The 19,267-nt window shown below is 39.7% G+C and overlaps 1 protein-coding gene across 8 annotated transcripts in view; it reads left to right on the forward strand.

Moving 5' to 3' along the window:
• Positions 1-19,267, forward strand: part of inpp4b (inositol polyphosphate-4-phosphatase type II B) — a 179,484-nt gene that overhangs the window by 101,359 nt on the left and 58,858 nt on the right. For all 8 annotated transcript variants that reach the window (XM_040023896.1, XM_040023897.1, XM_040023898.1 and 5 more), the window contains 3 exons: positions 3,436-3,505; positions 7,711-7,858; positions 16,100-16,230. In XM_040023896.1, coding sequence (XP_039879830.1) covers positions 3,436-3,505; positions 7,711-7,858; positions 16,100-16,230 — 349 coding nt within the window. The remainder of the gene's footprint in view (positions 1-3,435; positions 3,506-7,710; positions 7,859-16,099; positions 16,231-19,267) is intronic.

Here is a 19,267-nt window from a genome sequence, read left to right on the forward strand (position 1 = left end):
AAAAACTGATTTCCGGTATTTGCCAAAAACTGATTGCTCGTATTTAAATTGCTGTAAGTAACTTGTTGGGCTATAATATGTGAAACATATGTCAAATGCATCCCTCATGGATGACATAAAGTCATCTCTCCATCTCCATCTCTCTCTCCTGCTCTTTTATTTCTCTCTCTTGCTCCATCTCTCTCTGCTGCTCTTCTGTCTCCTCTGTCACAGACTTCTCCACTTTTGATGATAAATCAGCCTGGTGCAACATGTAAGGATTGGCACAATTTGTTAAGATTTTGAGGAGTTTGAGAAACTAACCTTAAGCATAAAATAAAATTTACTATCAGTAACTTCATAGCACCCGCCCAGCAGTATATAAACTCCGTCATGCTAGCTAGTACGCAGTACCAGTTATTCTAAGCGACTGTAAAAAGTCAGCACAACGAAAAACTAAACTTAGTTTATATCTGACACAGACAGCAGGTCATAACTTCTTACCTGAAGTTCAGTTCCTCTGCCACTATGACCGGCGGCCACCTCGGGTCTCTCCTCCTCTTGCCTCCCCTTTCCCTTATCCACCTGCTGGCCTCCACCACTTGCTGATGTTGCTAAATCTGTGGAAGCTATGCCATAGCTACCGCCAAACAATTCAGTTAATTTTACACATTTGGCAGTGTCTGCCTGAAGGGCTTGTTTCTTTTTTGCCCTAATTTTTTCTGCACCTCCTTTCCTTTTTTTTTTCTCCATTTTCTTTAGTTCGTCTATAACATTGCTAAACAAGGGGGCGGGTGCATCCGACCTCCTCGGCTGTAATTGGTCCAGCCCAAAGTCGATCATGACCAATTGGCCAATCCAACACCTTTCATTATTTATACCCTTCCAAAAAAAAAAAAAATCAGCCCATAAAAACAAAAAATCGCCAGCGGCCCACCGGGCAAATGCCCGGTATACCCGATGGCCAGTCCAGCTATGCCTACAAGAGATTTGTAGCTTCTTAGTTCACCTTGTTGAATTGCTGTTATGCATCGGACCTGCGGTTTGCGACATCCTGCAGTTCAAAACGGTTAGAAATAGTACATTCACAGTTTGTTGCCTCTTCAAGTGATGGAGGAGCAGCTGTAATGGGCCAACAGAAAGTCATTAAACCGAAAGTCATTTAACTCCAAATGTCTGCTGTTGGTCTCTGTAAATGGAACAGGATGTCTTCCTGTACAGAGCTTTGGGTAAAAGAGGGTGACAGACTAAAGATGAGGACCTACAGGAAAGGAATTTACTTTAGTGGAATATTTATTAATTCTTTCTTTCAAGGTCAACATCACCCAGTGTGAAAATCCAGTGTGAAAATCTGTAAAAACTTGATATTACCCAAAGTGTTTTATGGGTCGTCTTCAAACTTCACTACAATATACCAGCCCCTGGGGGACTTGAGTACCTAGATTGGCTAAGCATTTGACCTTGACCTTCACTGTTATTGTGCAAGGTCAAAATTGGCCTTCTTACCTTGCAGTAGCAGCACTGCAGTCTCTGGGTGTTACTGAGGCTTAACTGTTAATTGTCTACATCTGAAAAGGTGTAGATAAAGGCCTCAGTTTGGCTTGGGGGAGATCCTACTTACCATAATGCTTTCTGGGCTGTCATTTTCAACCAGTGAAATAAAACCAGTGTTTCTACTAATTCTGATGTCAGTCTCCACTTTATGTTGCAGCTTCTGAGCCAGGTTGTAACAGTGGGAACACCCACTTTTTCACAAATCACACAAATTTTTAATAATTGTGTGTAACTTAGGCTACATCCACACGTACATGGGTATTTTTGAAAACTGAGATTTTCCGTTTTCGTTTTAAAAACTTATCTCGTCCACACGTAAACGCAAAAATGAAGGAAAACGCTGCTAGGAACATGCCAAAGCAACAGGTGGCGATATATTCCTAACCGTGTAGAAATGTTGGCCAATCAGAAGTCAAGCCTCGGTGGGAAATAGTAAGCAAGGATGGGGCATAGAAGCAGAACCAAGTCGTATGTGTGGAGGGACAGTAACTGTGTGTGTATATGTAAGCATTTAAACACTGCAGAGAGTACAAGTAACAGTAACAGTACTGTAGAAATTAATTTCACCGAAACAATAACGTGGCGCACAGTGTGACGTCAAAAAAGGCGCACACCTTTGACGCTGCGTTTTCTCGTCCACACGTAAATGCAAAAACTGAGTTTTCGTAAATATCCAACCTGGCAGGCGTTTTTAAAAATCTCCGTTTTCAGTGACCGAAAACACAGTTTACGTGTGGACGAAAGGTGCAAACGCATAGAAGAATCTCAGTTTTCAAAAATATCCGGGTACGTGTGGACGGAGCCTTAGATAAGTTATCAAGATTTTGTTTTTAAAAGGAAAAAAACAGAAAATATTTAACACTCAGCCAGAAACAGAGTCGCCCTCTGTTGGCCTTTAAAGACAGCTGCAGGTTTATGGCACTTCCACATGCTTTATATTTTCAGATTGTCCATATTTTTCCCTCTCACACCCAGCTCGTCACATCTATCCCTTCGCTGACCCTGGTTCTGTCCAATGTTTCTTCCTGCTAAAAGGGAGTTTTTTACTCCCACGGTCACCAAGTGGTTGTTCATAGGAGGGTCGTCTGATTGTTGGGGTTTCCTTTCTATCTACATCTTTACTTCACAATATGAAGCACCTTGAGATGATTATTGTTGTGATTTGGCACTATATGAATAAAACTGAAATGAAAATTAAATTGAATTGAATTTCTTCCAAAGTCTTTTGCTTGCTTGAGAAATTTCATTTTGGAAAATTGCACCTAAACTAATTCAGAACATTACAGTATACTGCAAGTTTTATGAGAGTGGATTTTTTGTCTCTTGTTGGTTACTGTTGTAATGATTAAGCAATGAAATAACCACATTAAAAGATATTGGATCTTTTACCTAGTAGGACACTGTAATTGAGAGATTAAAGCTGTGTGGTCTCCCATCTCTCCTAAGTAAAACCAGGTAATTTACTGTATGTCAGTTGATAGTTTGAAATTTTGAAATTTTGAAATTTACCAGCTGAAGAAACCGTATATATTTATAGATGTTTATATATGTATAGATAGAAAGATAGATATGGGTTTTTTAATGTAATTATGCTTATGTGAGCAGCTTTATGGTTCTCTAGCAGAACACGGATCAAACTACCGGAATTTTACCTGCTGGCTACAGCTTTGGCGCTAAAGTACCTCTCAGTGTGTCAAAGCTAAATTAGGATTTTCAAACTCGAGCTGCCACCAAATTAGAGTATATGTCACATCAAGTCTCAGTGTCAGGCTGCACTTAAATGTGGTTGCCGTCACAGGCGACAGTTTGTGATCAAAGCCTGAAAGCACATCAGAGAAATGCTTTACTGTTCATGCTCATGTTTGCCAGTTTTCATCTTGTCTTTTCTTCTGTTCTTTCCAGTGTCCACTGGTATGTGAGTCTGCGCACCATTCTTGCACCGACAGAGAAAATAACCCATTGACCGGGCCAGGTATGAGTCACACCCTGAGCACCTGTAATTTCACCACTTATTGCTGGATAATGTTGCAATAAAAATGCCTCTAATTTCCCCTTCTTGAAAGAACTCTATAATGGCCTTGAAGGAAAGGCTGAAAGACTCTATTATAATGCATTTAATACATTAACATCATGTAACGTCTTCATCTAAAAGTCTGTTAATGCTCTGCATCTGTTTAACCTTGAGTAACTTCTCTATGAATAACATTTGAAGTCTATGCTGTGTCCTTTTTCTTGATTAAAGAATTTTATCTGCCCTGCTTACATTTACTATGCGCCAAAGTGTTTTTAGACAGACAGAGACTAGTGAGAGGTGTCTGACAATGTTAGCCTGCTCAGTTCTTTGTAGACTAACTAAAGATGATCAGAAGATGTCATATGAGCTGCGTGAGACTAATTTAGTGGTAACACAGAAAGTCAGCTCACTCACTGGTTAGAAAAGAGAGCATTGCAGAGAGAAAATGAAAGACATGTAGACGGAAAAGCGTGTGACTTGAAAAGGTCACAACTCCTGCTGTGTTAAAACTTCACAGCCCCTTTTTCAAAGGAAACTTGGGAGACACACATCCATTTGTTCCACACATCCATTTTCTCCTGTACCTGGATCCCCTTAGCCTCCCCGAGCTCCCCAGCAGCCGCACGCCTGTTGTCATGGTGTCATTGCTGCTTACTGTTTCTACTGTGATTAACTAGTGAACTGCAGCCATGTTTGCAGGTGCACATCTGCAGCCTGTCAAAACAATACCCTCCCCACAGATACAGCCAGATTGAGTAACGCAATTTAGTCTTCCACTTTTATTACCTTTCAAAATGAGCATGCAGAGAACGGGGAGATAGCAGAGCCCACGCGCAGCAATTCTCGGCAAGTCATTTTCTTAAGAGGTGTCAGGAAGGGAAACGGAGGCGTCTGATTGGTGGACAGATTAGTGTGGCGGCAGGGGGGAGTCCGGGGGTTAATCCGCTTCTCTGATGGAGGTGGAAGTCAGCAAACTGTTGCTCCTCCGATTAAGGCTGTGCCCTCACCCCTTTCTCTCCATGTATCTCCTCATTTATTTTTGTCAACCCATTAAAGTTTTTCGAATCCCCGTGCCAATGATTTTTGATTTTCACATTTCATTTAGATGCAATTATGAACCCTCTCAAGAGTTGTTCAGGCTAGTCATAATTAAATTGTCATTAATTTCGACATCTTAAGCGCCGTAGAAAAATAATATTAAGCCCATCTGCAGTCTGTCTGACTTATCGTTATTGTCCTTAAGAGAATCTCTTGCTGTCTGTGTGGAGTTTTTATAGTGTAGTAGCCTGTCTACTGCTATGCAGTGAAGTCAGTAAAAAGTCACAAGATTAACACTAATAGAAATGCCTTTCGTGCAGAGCTTTGGAAAATCTTTTGCTGCATTTCTTGCTGTGCTTGCTGTGGTTACTGTATGGTAGTTTTCTCTATTTGATTTCAGTATATTCTTTGCTATTCTCATCATCTAGATATCACATAAAAAGCATCCAGCACATGGACCATATGTAAACCCCACAAATACAACCCCCAACAAGGATGGAACTTCTGTTCTGTACCCTGATCATTTGTTCCTCTTTATTATCATGTTTAAATTCCTGAGTGGTAGTACACTTTGTTGGAGAGTGGGTGTCAACCATGGATTTGTTAAGAATAATTAAAAGCTATGGAGTTGTATATGCATTTGTAATATCTATATAAAGTACCAAAACAGTGTGGGGATGGTATCAGATGGTAAGGAAGAATGTTTGTTCATGGTTTTATAACACCAAAGGAAGTCTACATAGAGCTGGACGATATGAGATTTTTTTCATATCACGATATGTTTTTTTTCATTTCAGGCGATAACGATATATATCACGATATAAGCCAAATAACTATATATGTAAGATTTAAATGTGCCGTTACTCACAAGTAAAATGTGAAATAATCAGCAGCTTGTTTTGATTGAAATATTTATTTCCCATAATAAGTTCAACAGGGGAGATGTACTTAAAAAACATGAGACTTTTTCAGATAAATAAAGGCAAATATTGCAAACTACACAAAAGGCAGCCGCTAAAGCGTTTAAGTTTCAAAATAGAACAAACAAAACAGACTAAATTGTCAATTCCACTTAGAAATTATTAATTCTAAAAATAAATCTTAGTTTGTTTTACAGAAGAACAGACAAAATTGACTAACTTTTGTCAATATCAAATAAACTGAGAACTAAAAGGAAATTCTCAATCTCTCCTTGTTGTATAGCTTCGCTTTTCAAACAGTTTTAACAGTTACTTTAGTCTGACAAAAGCCGAATGACGAATTAGCGCTTCCAGTCAGAGACTGAGCATGCACCGGTTTATTGTATTTCCAGGCTTGCTATCGACACAATTTACAGTGTGCGCTACTCTGTTTGACTTGAAATAGCCGAAATACCTTCACACTACGGAACTTCTATGGCTCTTCCGTTCGACAATCTCTCCGGCATTGGAACCATCATCTGTTTTATCTTCGGTAACCTTCGGTCACGCTCTCGGTTGATTTTTCTCTAGTCGGCACACTCATTTCCTCCATTAACGGGCGGCACGGCGACTGGCTGCTTTCCAAAACAAATACACATGTGCGGCTTGGCGCTTGTGCTGTACGTAACAAGTCACGTGACGTGACACTGCAGCTGTGATTGGTTCGGCTCTGCACTACTTAATTTGGATTGGCTCTTCTTCTTTTTTTTTTTTAAGAGGACAAGAGCGGTGAGGCCCATCGCAATAAATTAATTTTTCTATCGAGAAAAAGTTATTTCGCAATACATATCGTTAGCGTTCTATCGCCCAGCTCTAAGTCTACAACACAAACCGATTATCTAAACTCATTTATTGTTGGATTTGGTCCCGAAATGATGACGTTAACCAAACAATCAAATCCAGTCAGACTAGCATGAAATACTGTTGGCTGGTGGCAAAGATGGGAATTGTTGGAATAGTTTTTAACATTTTTTATTACAGTTGTTTTGTTTTGATTTGTAAAGGTTACCCAGTTTTTACTAAGAAACTATCTTTTATTAAACCACATATAAAGCTGCTGCTTAAGTCAGTCAAGCAGCACATTGCATCACATTGCATCCTAAATTAAAACTCTTACCACATAAGGACTCCCACTGTCGTGTGCCTTCTGGAACCCATCTGAAGGGCATCGCTGAACTTTAACACTCGAGGACAAATGACGTAGCAGCGTGAGGATTAATGGCTCGGACACTAGGTTTCAAAACGAGGACTCAGACAGACAACCTTGGAAAAAAAACAACAACAGTTTACTTCCATCAGTGTTATAGTGCCGTATAAGGGCTTCTTATGGGGACTGTTTTCTGCACTGCCAGTAGGAGCATGAGTATGGCTTCCATTTATGAATTAAGGCAAAAAAATATTTCGATTTTTTTTTTTTTCCTGCTACGCATGTTTGACTACCCATTGCAAGATTTTCAAGGTTTCACTCTGAGTGCTTCAGCTCTGCAAACAGAAAGGAGTACTACACACAGTTTAAGGCTCACAGCTTTCTTGCCCTCTGCTGCTAGCATGCAGATAAGAGCATTAGAGCTGTTTTTCGTTTCCAGCCTTCAATTGCTGCTATTAGCCACTCTCTGCAAGAAAAAAAATGAAGATGGGACTCAACGTGAATCAGTTTTAATGGAAGAGCTGGGCACTGGGGTTCGTAAGGAAACTTTCAAAATGATTCAATGGACCGTTCCTCAGCGTTGCACAATAAATAAGCAATTAAAATGGAAATGGAGGAAATAATAAGGCAAAGATTAGTAGGACAAGGTTACGTGTTTTGCTCTGCTGTGCTGTCAACTGAAGTATAGAGAGAGTAAGAGAGAGGGAAGGAAGGCCTTGAAAAATGAGAAACTTCTTATCTACGGCAGACACCATTATTGATTATAGAATTTAATTTGTGCTTCATACCTCACAAGACTTTTCAAGACTTTTGAAGTCTATCTGGTCTGTCACGTCCTTGAGGCCAGCAGCTGTCAGAGCTGATGTAAAAGTCTGTTTACCTTTTGCAAAATTAAAGAGAAACTCTTTAAAATTTATATAACGGGGATGTGATGTATTTTCTGCTGTGTCAGATGGTTCAGTGAACAACTTCTTTTTTTTTTACTTTGTTCTCACCATCCCTTTGTCTTTCTCTGGCAGTGTTCAAGAACCCAGTATGCAAAGTGTACAGATTTCAAACGGTGGACAGCAAGTGGATGCTTGTGCGGGAACAAATGGAGGAGTGCACTCTGTCGTTCAGTATCCCCAAACAGCTGCTCGCGCTGTACATTCAGGAGGACATGAGTAGGTAAGCGCATCTGAAAAATCAGACGTATTCGTTGTGTGGACCTTAATTTCTTCTTCTTGTCGTGGAGATTAAGGACCCAGGCTGTGGAGCCATACTGATTAAACAGAAGGCAGGTCTTTTATTTTGGCTGACTCGCAGTTCTCAGAAACAAAGCCCAAAGTAAATCCAAAAACAAGAAGCTGAGATTCAAAATTAGCCCAGGAAATCACGGGGGTTAACACATGAGGGGAGCTTAGCAGACACTGCAACAAAGACTGAGGGGAAGACACAACTATTTTTACAGGGATCTGGGATTTGTAGGCTAGTCTTCTGGGCAGATCCCCCCCCCGCCTTATGTTTGACACCGCTCAACCGAGGCAGGGTTGAGAGTAAAACTAAGTGCAAAGAACAGGCGGCAGCTAACTACCAAAGTAAAACAACAACTAACGTAAGAATCACTAAACACAGAAGAAACCTATAATAAAGAAGGAAACTGAGCATAAATAACACAATCTTTAAAAAGTAATAGAACTCAAATATAAAAAGTTCAAAAAACCTCAAAAACAGACTAAAGCATAACTCACAATGAAACCTAACAGAAAAGCCAAACAGAAAGCATCTGAAAAAGACAAATAACTCAAACATGGCACGGTTTAGTTCAACACAACAACAGCCACCTCGAGACACTTTATATTGGAAGGTCTTCAGTCTAGACCTTACAATAATGGAGAGAAAATCCATCAGTGAGATAAAAAAAAAAAAAAACTCCCCTCTTATGGGAAGAAACCCCCAACAGAACCAGGATCAAGGAGGTGGAGCCATCTGTTGCAACCAGTTGGGGCTACAGCTGGACACAAGTACACAGGGGAGGCTAAAAAACACAGAATGCAAACAACTAAATATTAAACACTGTAACTAACTCACAAAGGACGACAGTAATGAAAGCCTCAGAATATAGGAATCAGGACCCAACGTGGTCAGGAGATAGACCAGGTCATCTAGTAATTGGAAAGTTGGTGGTTCCATCCCTGTCTGCTCCAGTCTGCATACTAAATATCCTTAGCAAGATGCTAACACCAAGTTGCTCTTTGATGATGTGTTGGATATAAAGGACTTCCATGCAAAAAGCATAAAAGAAAGTCCAGGTGTGAATGAGTGCTCGGATAGAGCAGAAAAGTGCTATATCAGAACCAGTTCATTTACCATTTTTCAGTCTATAAGGAAACCAAGTCAATAACCCAAACTCAGAGATTAACTAGAAAACTGAAATACACAATACACAACCCACAAACAACCTAAAGACCGCAACAGCCTCCTCCCATATTTAAAACTAACCCCTTTACAACCTCAGCTCTATTTGTATGTTTAAAGACTTTACTTGGAATCAAAACAGAGTCTAGTTGATACTGTGTGAGAAAAAGGAAAAATTAGACCATCCCCTCGGGCTCGACCGTTGATTGTCAAGGCAGATCATTCCTTAACTGGCCTGTTGTCTCTGGCAGCCCTTTCTCATACATAACGCATAAACAGTCCATACATAGACACGCTCACACATGAATTCTTTATGCTGACTTCAATCCAAGGCACACTAAGATCCAATCAGAGATCTGGATGAGTGCGTTAGTAGGAGGATGTTTTTCCATTTGTAATCACAGCATGTAACAAAAGCCTCACACAGCCACACAACATCAAGGACACGTGTCCGTCACACCCCTTCCTTAAGCATATGCACTGGATCCCATTCACCTTCCAGTAACGTGTTCCTAGAGCATCGGTGCTGTTCTGCTGCCTTTTTAACCTTACTTCCTGATAATTCAAATCTTAGCTAAATTTAGAAGACAATTATAGAATATTTATGAAATGCGTTATCTGTATAATACAGCTCATGAGCACTCAGCAGGCTCCAAACCATGACTACCGTATACAGTGTTCGTTTATTAACACCCATGTGCACCATATCTCCAGCTTGGTCGCTCAAGCACCTCTTCTATAATCCTCTTTAAATGTTGTCTTTCTCCACGGTGCCTCTCCATTTTGCCGATTCCGTCAGCCAAGCTCACAGCGGTGTTAGCTCAGGGTTTTTAATGATTCAGTTACTGCTGTAAAGTTGTGAGTGCAGCAGCGGATGGTGCGTGGCTTAGTTTGCTTTAGCACTCTGTGATAATCTTGGATATTTCTTCCGTCTATTTGTTAGCTTTGATGTCTCCACTCATGTTCTAATCGAAGACTGTGAACACAGAGGCAGTAGAGTTTCCGCTGTGGCTCCTTGTGCGCGTCGCCGTGTGTATGTGTGCGAAGAAGATAAACGCATGTGCAGCAAAGTGTGCGGGTATCGATAAAACCTCCCTCATTAAGAGCTGTCTGGTTTCTCATTAATGAAAAAACAAAAAGTGCCCTTGCTTTTGGTGTTAATTAACAAGTACTGTGTTTGCGTGTCAAGATCATGTAGGTGACATTTTGGCATCCACCATCTTTGTTTGCACTTGCTCTTTACATCTAAGATCTGGATTAATGGCTGTGCTTGTTGTCTTGATGGAGCCGTTTTTTCACAATAAACTGAAGGTATTTGGGGTGAAAAATGCTTGCTTTTCAGCGCAGCCACAGAGGTTTTATTGCCCCCACACAAAAGGCCTTTAGTTATTAAACTGAACAGTCACTATAATGCGCCATGAAATAAAGGCAGCCACATGACAGGTCTTTTCTTTTTTGGAAATGTATTTTGTTATCCGAATCATCTGGCTGGCTGACTCAATTTTAACACATTTTCTTCTTTATCTGTATCGATCTATTGTTTGTTTTTAATCTGCATCACATGTCAGTTTAAAAAAGTCATTGTTTATAATAACTACAAATATCTTTCATGAATTTTATCCAGTTAATCCTCTTATCTTCCTTTTTCTTACCTTTTTTGCTTTCTTATGCTGTAGGGCATTGTTTTTTGTTTTTTTTTATTTTATTATAACTGAAAGAGATGCTGCTTCAGTCAGGGCCACAATACTGAAAATATTATTTTTATTCTCTGACTGCAGTAATTTATATTTAGTGGTGGGGTGGATGGAGCTTACCTTGTAAGGGCTGGTGTGGTGAGAGCCGCAGTAAAACCCCACCACAAAACAGAGCAGGCAAAAAAACCCGATAAATATCACGTTAAGTTAGATAATAACTTAACGTGAAATTAAAAAGTACTATCCGCTAGCCAAAAATAAAATATTGAATTAGGTAATCATTTGCAACAGTATTAATGCCAACAGTCCCGTCTTCACTCTTCCAGTTAAGGCACAGTTTCACAACACTGCTGCACACAGCCCCTCTTCTCAGTTACAGCTGAAATACCTAAAGGCCTCAACAATAAGCAACACTTTAGGAGGAATTTCAAGAGGTCAGTAAAGCTCCAACACTGAACTAATAAACACTTATCACAAATGTTAACCAGGCAGGCACACATGTTAACATTAGCCATTTAACGGTCAGCAATTATCTGACAGCCACATTATGATTTAGCCAGTGACTAGCGGCTAATAATAAAAGGATAACACTAATATGGGAGCTAGGTAGCTTCCTGCCTGCCTATCTGTAACACTAATACAGCGTTAATTTAACAGGATAACACAATTTGATAGGAAAAATGTGACTTGTTTTTTTTTTTTAATGCACTACATAAAAGACTCTTAAAATTCATCTTCAAATACAGTAACATAGTGTTTGCATTATGTCAGATAACTCAAAAATGACGGTTATTCCTTGTATTGTTCTAATATATTTTAAAAAATAAGCTTGTCAATTTCCCCCCGTGTTATACAAAATTGTCAAGTTTGAAACTCTAGTATCGTGGCGACCTTGTTAGATGTAGGATGAAAAGGAGGCGTTGAATTGGAGGTGGGTGACAAAGCGGCTTGCAGAGGTAGCAGCAACTGTGAGCAGCTTAAACCGGCTTACCGATTGGATGTGTAGAAGAGTATTGCTGCTGACTTGCACTCCATGGCCTGTGTAAAGTGTAAAAAAAACAACTGTATAATATACTGTGTTATTCCAAAGAAAGTTATTTTAGCATGAGTAATGAATTGGAATGTAGTAGAGTCTCCCTGAATGTTATTTTTGGGCTTTAGAGTTTTAGTGTTAATCAGCAATGAATATTAACAAATATCTAAATCCTGATGTTGAACACCTAATACCTGCAAAAAGAACGAATATCCAAGCAGTTGATAATCGAGAAGGCAAAACAACATACACAATAGGACAAAGAGGACAGGAAAAGTGGATGATTGTTGTTTGTTCTCACTACAGGCTAGATCATTTCAAAATGCAATAAAGTCATCATCTTACTCTATAATATTAAATGTGACATTGAAAATGCATTTTCCCTAACATCTGCTGTCTGTTAAATGTTATACTAGGATCTGTGACCTTATTTTTGCATGCATATTTAATCAGCTCATACCTACTCTTATCACACCTTTACCCTTTCCAGACAATAGCGCAGTGATTAAAGGGGGTGAGTCTATCGTATATCTCTGTTCACCATCTCTGTGCCTCGGAACCCTCATTTAGCAAGCAGATATGCGTATCTGTTGTTTTAACCATTATTTACATCCACCTTGACCTGAGACACAAAGTAACAGAACAATAGTGTGGTTTGAGCCTGTGATGCAGTGTCTTAAGGATATTTAGTGGAGACCATTGTGGCTATATATTTACTATTTTAACACTTAAATCAGAAAACTTGAAACCACTGTCTCCTTGATCATTAAAGTGGTCAATTGGTCAAGTGGATTCATTAAGAACAATGTATATTTCAGTGAAACCAGTGGAAACATGGGTCTGTTCAGTACCCACTAGCTAGAAAATCTACTATAAGATTATCTAAACAGCACAACATTTAAAGACACTAGCAGGGTCTTAAAATGTTAGCAGGGATTGTTCCTTTTCCCGATTGATGCCAAATATTTTTGTTTTGTTTTCTTACAAAACAACAGGAGTTTCAAGCCATTTTGTAAACATTTTGCATTACATCTACACCGATCTTGGTTCAAGTGTCTTTTTAATTGAAGATAATTACATCACAAAAGTATCAATGATTCTCATTTTCAAATCACATGAATGTTCTGCTGTCACTAGCAATATAAGCGACCTTTACTCTGAAAATCTGGAATATTAGGAAACTTGAATATCACTGCCAGTTAACAGTCCACTGCTGTCATCCAATATATGTACTCTTATTTGTAAAACTATTCTGATATAACCGGTGGGTATGCTAGTTTCTGTTTTGTTGAGCAGGTAGGCAGTGTAGAAACAATGTCTGTAGTACTTTCTAGGATAAGTGTTTGTGACAAAAAAAAGAGCACATTTGTGATGGAATATTTAAGAACAAACATAGTGTGAAAATTCACCAAAGGCAAAGTGCAAAGAGTGACTACAGAAACATAAAAAAAACATTTTATGCTGTTTTAAGGGGCTGAGGGCTATCTGTGAATTTATTGCTTGCCAGGCAGAGAAATTGGGCCAGAAGGAAAACCACAGGTCACTGGACCTGCTCAAGCATAAGAAGTGGGTGAAATCAAAAAGCTAGAGGACTCTGAGAGGAAACCAGAGCTGGATTTTCCACTGGCAGAAGATAGCAGATGGGCACAGCTGGATACAGATCTGAGTGATATGTTGGACAGCATCCTGAAAGGAGATGTAACCAAGAAGATAAAGACCATGGTGCAAGCTGTGCAACAGGTACGCCAAGATGCCATGAAGGAAGGCAGACACCAGCAAGCCATCAGCAGATCCCAAGAGGTGGCTTTGACAGATCACATTAAAAAAAACCCGGCATTGCTCAAGAAAAGGTGCTGAAAGATAGAAAAAACATTTGCAGGAAGAAGATAAACTGTAAACACCAGAGAGAGAAATGTCAAGAGAGAAAACATTTTTTTAACCCTAACCACTTTACAAATCACTCCTATTGGAAAGCCCAAGAGCAGGAACCTGATATGTCCTTGGGTAGAAGTTAAGGACAGTGTGGAAGTGGGACACGATGACCCCACCAGAGATGTTTCAGTAGGAAACAGTTTTTTCCTGCTGCCAACACTTAAGATGCACATCCCTTTTAACATGACAGACTTTGCCATCGACTAAAGTAACAGAAATAGTTGGAAAATCTCAAGAAGGATCCACTTCAAGACCATGAGACCCCACTTTCAAGATCTATAAATACTGCCCAGTGGCACTGAAGAGTTTTGAGAGATGCTCCTGTTAGAAGTTTAAATATGTTATGGTCTATTACTATTCACAGATTAACATATAATCTACTCACCAATGTGTATGTTGTATCCAAACAGAAAGTGTCCCAGGATATCCTGGATGTTTGGAGGACTCATCCAGTTTTATAGCTTTAACTATCAGGTTCACACCTACTTTTTATCTAACCAAATAACACTGACCAGCTGATCCAACAGGCCGCCAAGTACCATCAGGAGTAGTTAAGATTGCCCACTATCATCCTTTTGGACAAAGAGGTCAGCAGTCTCTCACCAACTGAAGAATACCAGCATTTGATCGATGAGGCTCTTGTCAAAGAATGACAAGTAGCCTTATTCCCTATTTAGGTGGCTTTCCACAATTTCCCATGAGGATGAGGATGTAACCCAAACAGCCGGAGAAAGCCACTGGGAAGATAGCCAGGGCAGCTGAAAATAGCTGTGGTTGAGAAGAGCAGGTGAAGACTAATTTGGTCTTTGCAGTAGCACTGCCCTACTGGAGCACAGTGTACAGGTATAAGGGGTGAAACACTTGTGGCCCTGAGATAGTTGGGGATAATGTTTAATGTAGGGTATCTTGTCAGGTGAGAATTTTACTCAGAGTTGACTGATTTAGTATGGAGTGATCCATTAGTTACTTATCTCAGTGTCTATTCTGGCAAAGACTTAGATGTAATTACTTTTATTTGGTCTGACAAACTTGCATTCTACTGAAATATGCTTACTTCCATCAAGTCTATCTTTATACATCATAAGCAGAACTTACAATTTAACCACATGCACAGTATGTTTACAGAGTTGCCCATATTGTGGCTTCCAGTTGGTTTCAAGGTCCAAGTTTGATTAAAACTTGATTGATTATGAAAAGGATCAAGAAAATCTTTGATATGTGACCACAGCCTACATGTATGTGGATATAAATTGAGATGAATGCTTAAAACTATTGAATTATATTCTTTCCTCACCTTCATAAGCATAAGCCCACGCAGATAATTGTGATTTAATTTCTTGTTTTTGACACGGTTACTGAATGACCTCACACTTGCTGTGGCATTTCAGAAGAAACTGTTTCTTATTTCTAATCAGCTGATAAACAATGCGGTGCACTGTTTGACTGCCAACCTGTTCAGGATGTACCCTACCTCTCTCCGAATGTCACCTAACATAGGCTCCAGGTTTCCTGCAGCGCCTTCAAAGATAAGAAGATAAAACTAACTGATGGATGAAAGCATAGTTTTTTTTTTCTGTTTTGAGGGGAATCAGTTCCTTGTCTTGTTGGTTGGTCAAATCATTTGCTGTGTAAAATCCTAAATTCTAATTCTGGTATCTAAAAATAGCTGATTTACATTTGTAATATGTGATCAGAGGAGCGTATAAAGCCTCCTTTAACCTCTAATTTCTATAATATCTCTGGCATTTACTTGGTTGGCTGCCACAGGGACAGTGTGTAGATTATCTGTGTCTATCTGATATTCCCTTTCATATTCAAATTATTTGCCAAAGAAAGAGATTATGCATCCTAGCTGGAAATCAGCTGCTCCACACACAAACAAGACACAAATGTGCACAGACATCATCATGTCTGTGCACATCATCATGTCTGATGACGCATATTGGCAATTATTTCCAAAAGAAAGACCACAAATTATTATGGCATAAAGCTGCAGGCGCAACTAACTGAAAGACACCTGCTTGTTTCAGTATACACAGACAGCAGAAGAGTTAGTAATCGCAGAAGAAAGAGTAGTGAGGGGAGAATTTGAAAGGCCAAAGTGGATCAGCGGACACCAGATATTTTAGTCCAGGGTTTAAAGTTGTGTTTATCTGGCTCAGGGTGCGTGCATGTTTCAGTATGTTTTAACTTCTGTCTGTGTTTTAAGAGGTTTGCTAATAGTTTTTTGAACCTGAACTAAAAGATTAAGTTCCTTTGAAAGAAGTATAAAAACTATGAAAGTGGCACAACACTAGCTAAAGCACTACAATAATACCTCAATGGTCCTCACAGATCTGTGTTTATTTGTAGGGTGCAGGATCTAAAGGAGCTGGGAGATCTTTCCCCTCACTGGGACAACTTACGGAAGGAGGTGATGACACGATATGCAGGAATAATCAGCTCCTACCAAGAGACCTTGGCTGAAATGGACAAGATTAACGGTATGATAACTGCACCTATCTCTGAATTTGATATTCCCGTCTGTGTCAACACATGTAGTCATGCACACAAACACAAAGTCAGACAAATACACAGACGGGCTTCTAAATTGCTCATACATACATACACATCACACACAGACATTTGAAAAAGAAGGCTTTTATGCAGTCCTGTAAAACACTAAGTACATCTCGATCATAAGCTTGTAGAACCACCTTTAGCAACAATAACTTTGCAAGACTTTTTCAGTTTCTTACATGGTTGTGAATACATTTTTACCCACTCTTCTTCACTGAGGTTTGCAAACATTGCAATATTGTGCCACAGTGTTTCAGTCAGGTTGAGGCTGGCTAAAACACGGTATCTGTATTTTTGCTGCTATAGTTGGGGTCATTGTGTTTTTGCATGAAATAGTTTTGGCTAAGCTTCAGCTGTCAGACAGATGGCCTAACATTTGACTCTAGCATACTTTGGTATAAAGAGGAGTTCATGGCACTGAAATGCCCGCATGGGGCCCGGGTCCTGTGGCTACAAAACAAGCCCAAATCAATACCCGTCCTCCACCATGCTTCACAGTAGGTTTGAGGTGTTTGCGCTGATATGCTGTGTTTGATGAATTATCAATACTTTATTTTAAAAAGGATAGACTGTCTCCTGGCAACCCTTTCAAGAAATGTAGGTCTTGTTTTTTGGGGGGTTTTCTTTGGTTTTTTTGCAGTTCTTATTTTTGCAGTTTCTTTGAGCATTTCAGAGTCTGAACTAGTTCAGACCAGAGCAAAACTTCTGCTTTAACAAAGGTGTCCATACTTGCTAATGACCATTTAATCAGCTGAATCTGATTAGCAGCACTGCTACTTACCCTCTTAATTTCTATGTAAGCAGTAAGTATGTATTTAGCTTTTCATGGGGCTGTGTGGAGATCTGTGAAAGCGTTCCTTTCACCTTGACGGTGTTTTCCCGTCATGGTGAAAATCATCTGCTCACATAGTCGAGGGTCCTTAAGAAACACTGTAAAGAGGATAGGTACAGGTGTCTGATTTAGCCCAGTCTTAGATCAAAATCCTGAAGTATCCTCGGACCCGATGGGTTAAGTGCACAAATAAAGGAAAACTTTGAACTCAAGGATCGATTTTGGGGTGAAAGCATAAGGAGAAGTTCCTGTTAAAAGAGTTTCCATAGCAACGCAGGTTTCATCAGGGGCAAATGAAATATGTACATGGCCATGTGCTCGTCTGTGTTTGTTGCACATAAACGCATCAAAACTGATACAGCCCTGTGCCAGGAGCAAACAAAAGCATGAGTCTCACATCTCATTTATAAATATCCAACCTTCCATTTAGTATGCAGTTACTTGGCGTGCAATCTTTTTTGCAAATGTTTTACATAATAAAATTAATCCATGCAGTTAGGTCTAACGCGAAGACTGGAAGTAATTAGTCTGCTTCTCATTTGTCCCAGGGTTTAACAGGTAGATGCCGAACGCGTGATTTTGGCAATGACGAGGTGTTGTTGAAAATGCATTCTGAAATACAAAGGTGATGTATGTGTTGCATATAGTTTGAACTTCAAAAGCTAGAACGTATGAACAGCATGCATATACAGTACAAGATGTTGCACTCTGTATGGGGCTTGTTCTCAAGCTTATGCCCTCAAAGACACAGTCCCATTAAATAAAATGAGAACAGAATCATTTTTATACATTTTATCCGTTTACAGGAGTAGCAAACGTATAAAAGACCAATCATTCTGAATTTGTTTCTTTCCCTCGCAGCAGCATGTTCCTATACATTTTTCAGCTTACTATGCACATATTAACATTACAGCTGGTGATTAATTTTCTACTGAGTTACCCTCATCCACATAATGAGATATTTGTCTCTGTTCCTTTGTTGCTTTGCCCAGCTGATAAGAAATAAAGATGGCTAAGCCTCGGTGCTGCCTGCCTGGACTCTGAGGAGGGGTTGAGGGAAAGGATAATGTGGTGTTGGTCATTATAGTTCCTGACAACTCACTTGCGTGGTCCAGATGCTGTAATACATGGAGGATCCCCCAACCCTATCTTGCTACTCTAATTCAGTCCTGCATTAACTTAACAGGATGACAGACGTTGCTAAACAAGCCGGGTGGGCAAGCTGCTGCAGATTAATTATTGATAACTAATATGATTAAAAAAGGTTGGGAGGGAGAGACGAAAAGAGACAGACTGTGGAGGAGGTTGAGTGGGTGCACAAATATGGCAGGAGGGACAAGAAATGAAAACATAATTACCAGAACAAACAAAGGGTGACAAATATGGCAACTGAGTGGCATTCGTCATAAGAGGAGTTCATTAACAAAAGTCAGTGGGCACGGCTGTCCTATTACTTGTGTCTGCACACAAATTAGGAACTTTCATTTAATTTGTCACTGTGCTCTTCTTTTGGAAATGTTCATGTCTAAGTACTACATTTAGACGGGATAAATAAATTAAAGTCTATATTTTATTTACAGTAGAACATAGAAATCAAATCAAATGTTTAAACTGATAAAATAAGGTCTTGATGGCAACAGTATATCTGAGAAATGTTGGGATGGGGTCATGTTTACCACTGTGTAGCCTTTTCTTTTAACAATAGTCTGTAAACATCTGGGAACTGATGAGACCAGCTGCTGGACCTTTGAGAGAGTAGTAGATGCAGTAAGCGCTCTAGCATTGTCTTCCTGAAATATCCAAGACCTTCCCTGAAAAAGACGTTGTCAGGATGGGAGCATGTCGCTCTAATACCTGTATATACCTTTCAGCATTGATGATGCCTTTGTAGATGTACAATCTGTCACTTCCACAGACGCTAATACACCCCCATACCATTAGAAATGCAGGCCTTTGACCTGAGTGCTGATCACAAGCTGGATGGTCCCTCTCCTCGTTAGTCTGGAGGACGTGCCATGCATGACTTCTTCTTTGCGTGATAGTGCTTTAACCTGCTTTTATGGATGACGCAGTGCAGTGATTTCTATGAGAGAATCCAGCCTGTTTTTAATGAAGTGCTGCCCGAGGAC

The sequence above is a fragment of the Simochromis diagramma genome, unplaced genomic scaffold, assembly GCF_900408965.1.
Source record: "Simochromis diagramma unplaced genomic scaffold, fSimDia1.1 OVJJ01000302.1, whole genome shotgun sequence".
In the NCBI taxonomy this organism is placed as follows: Eukaryota; Metazoa; Chordata; class Actinopteri; order Cichliformes; family Cichlidae; genus Simochromis; species Simochromis diagramma.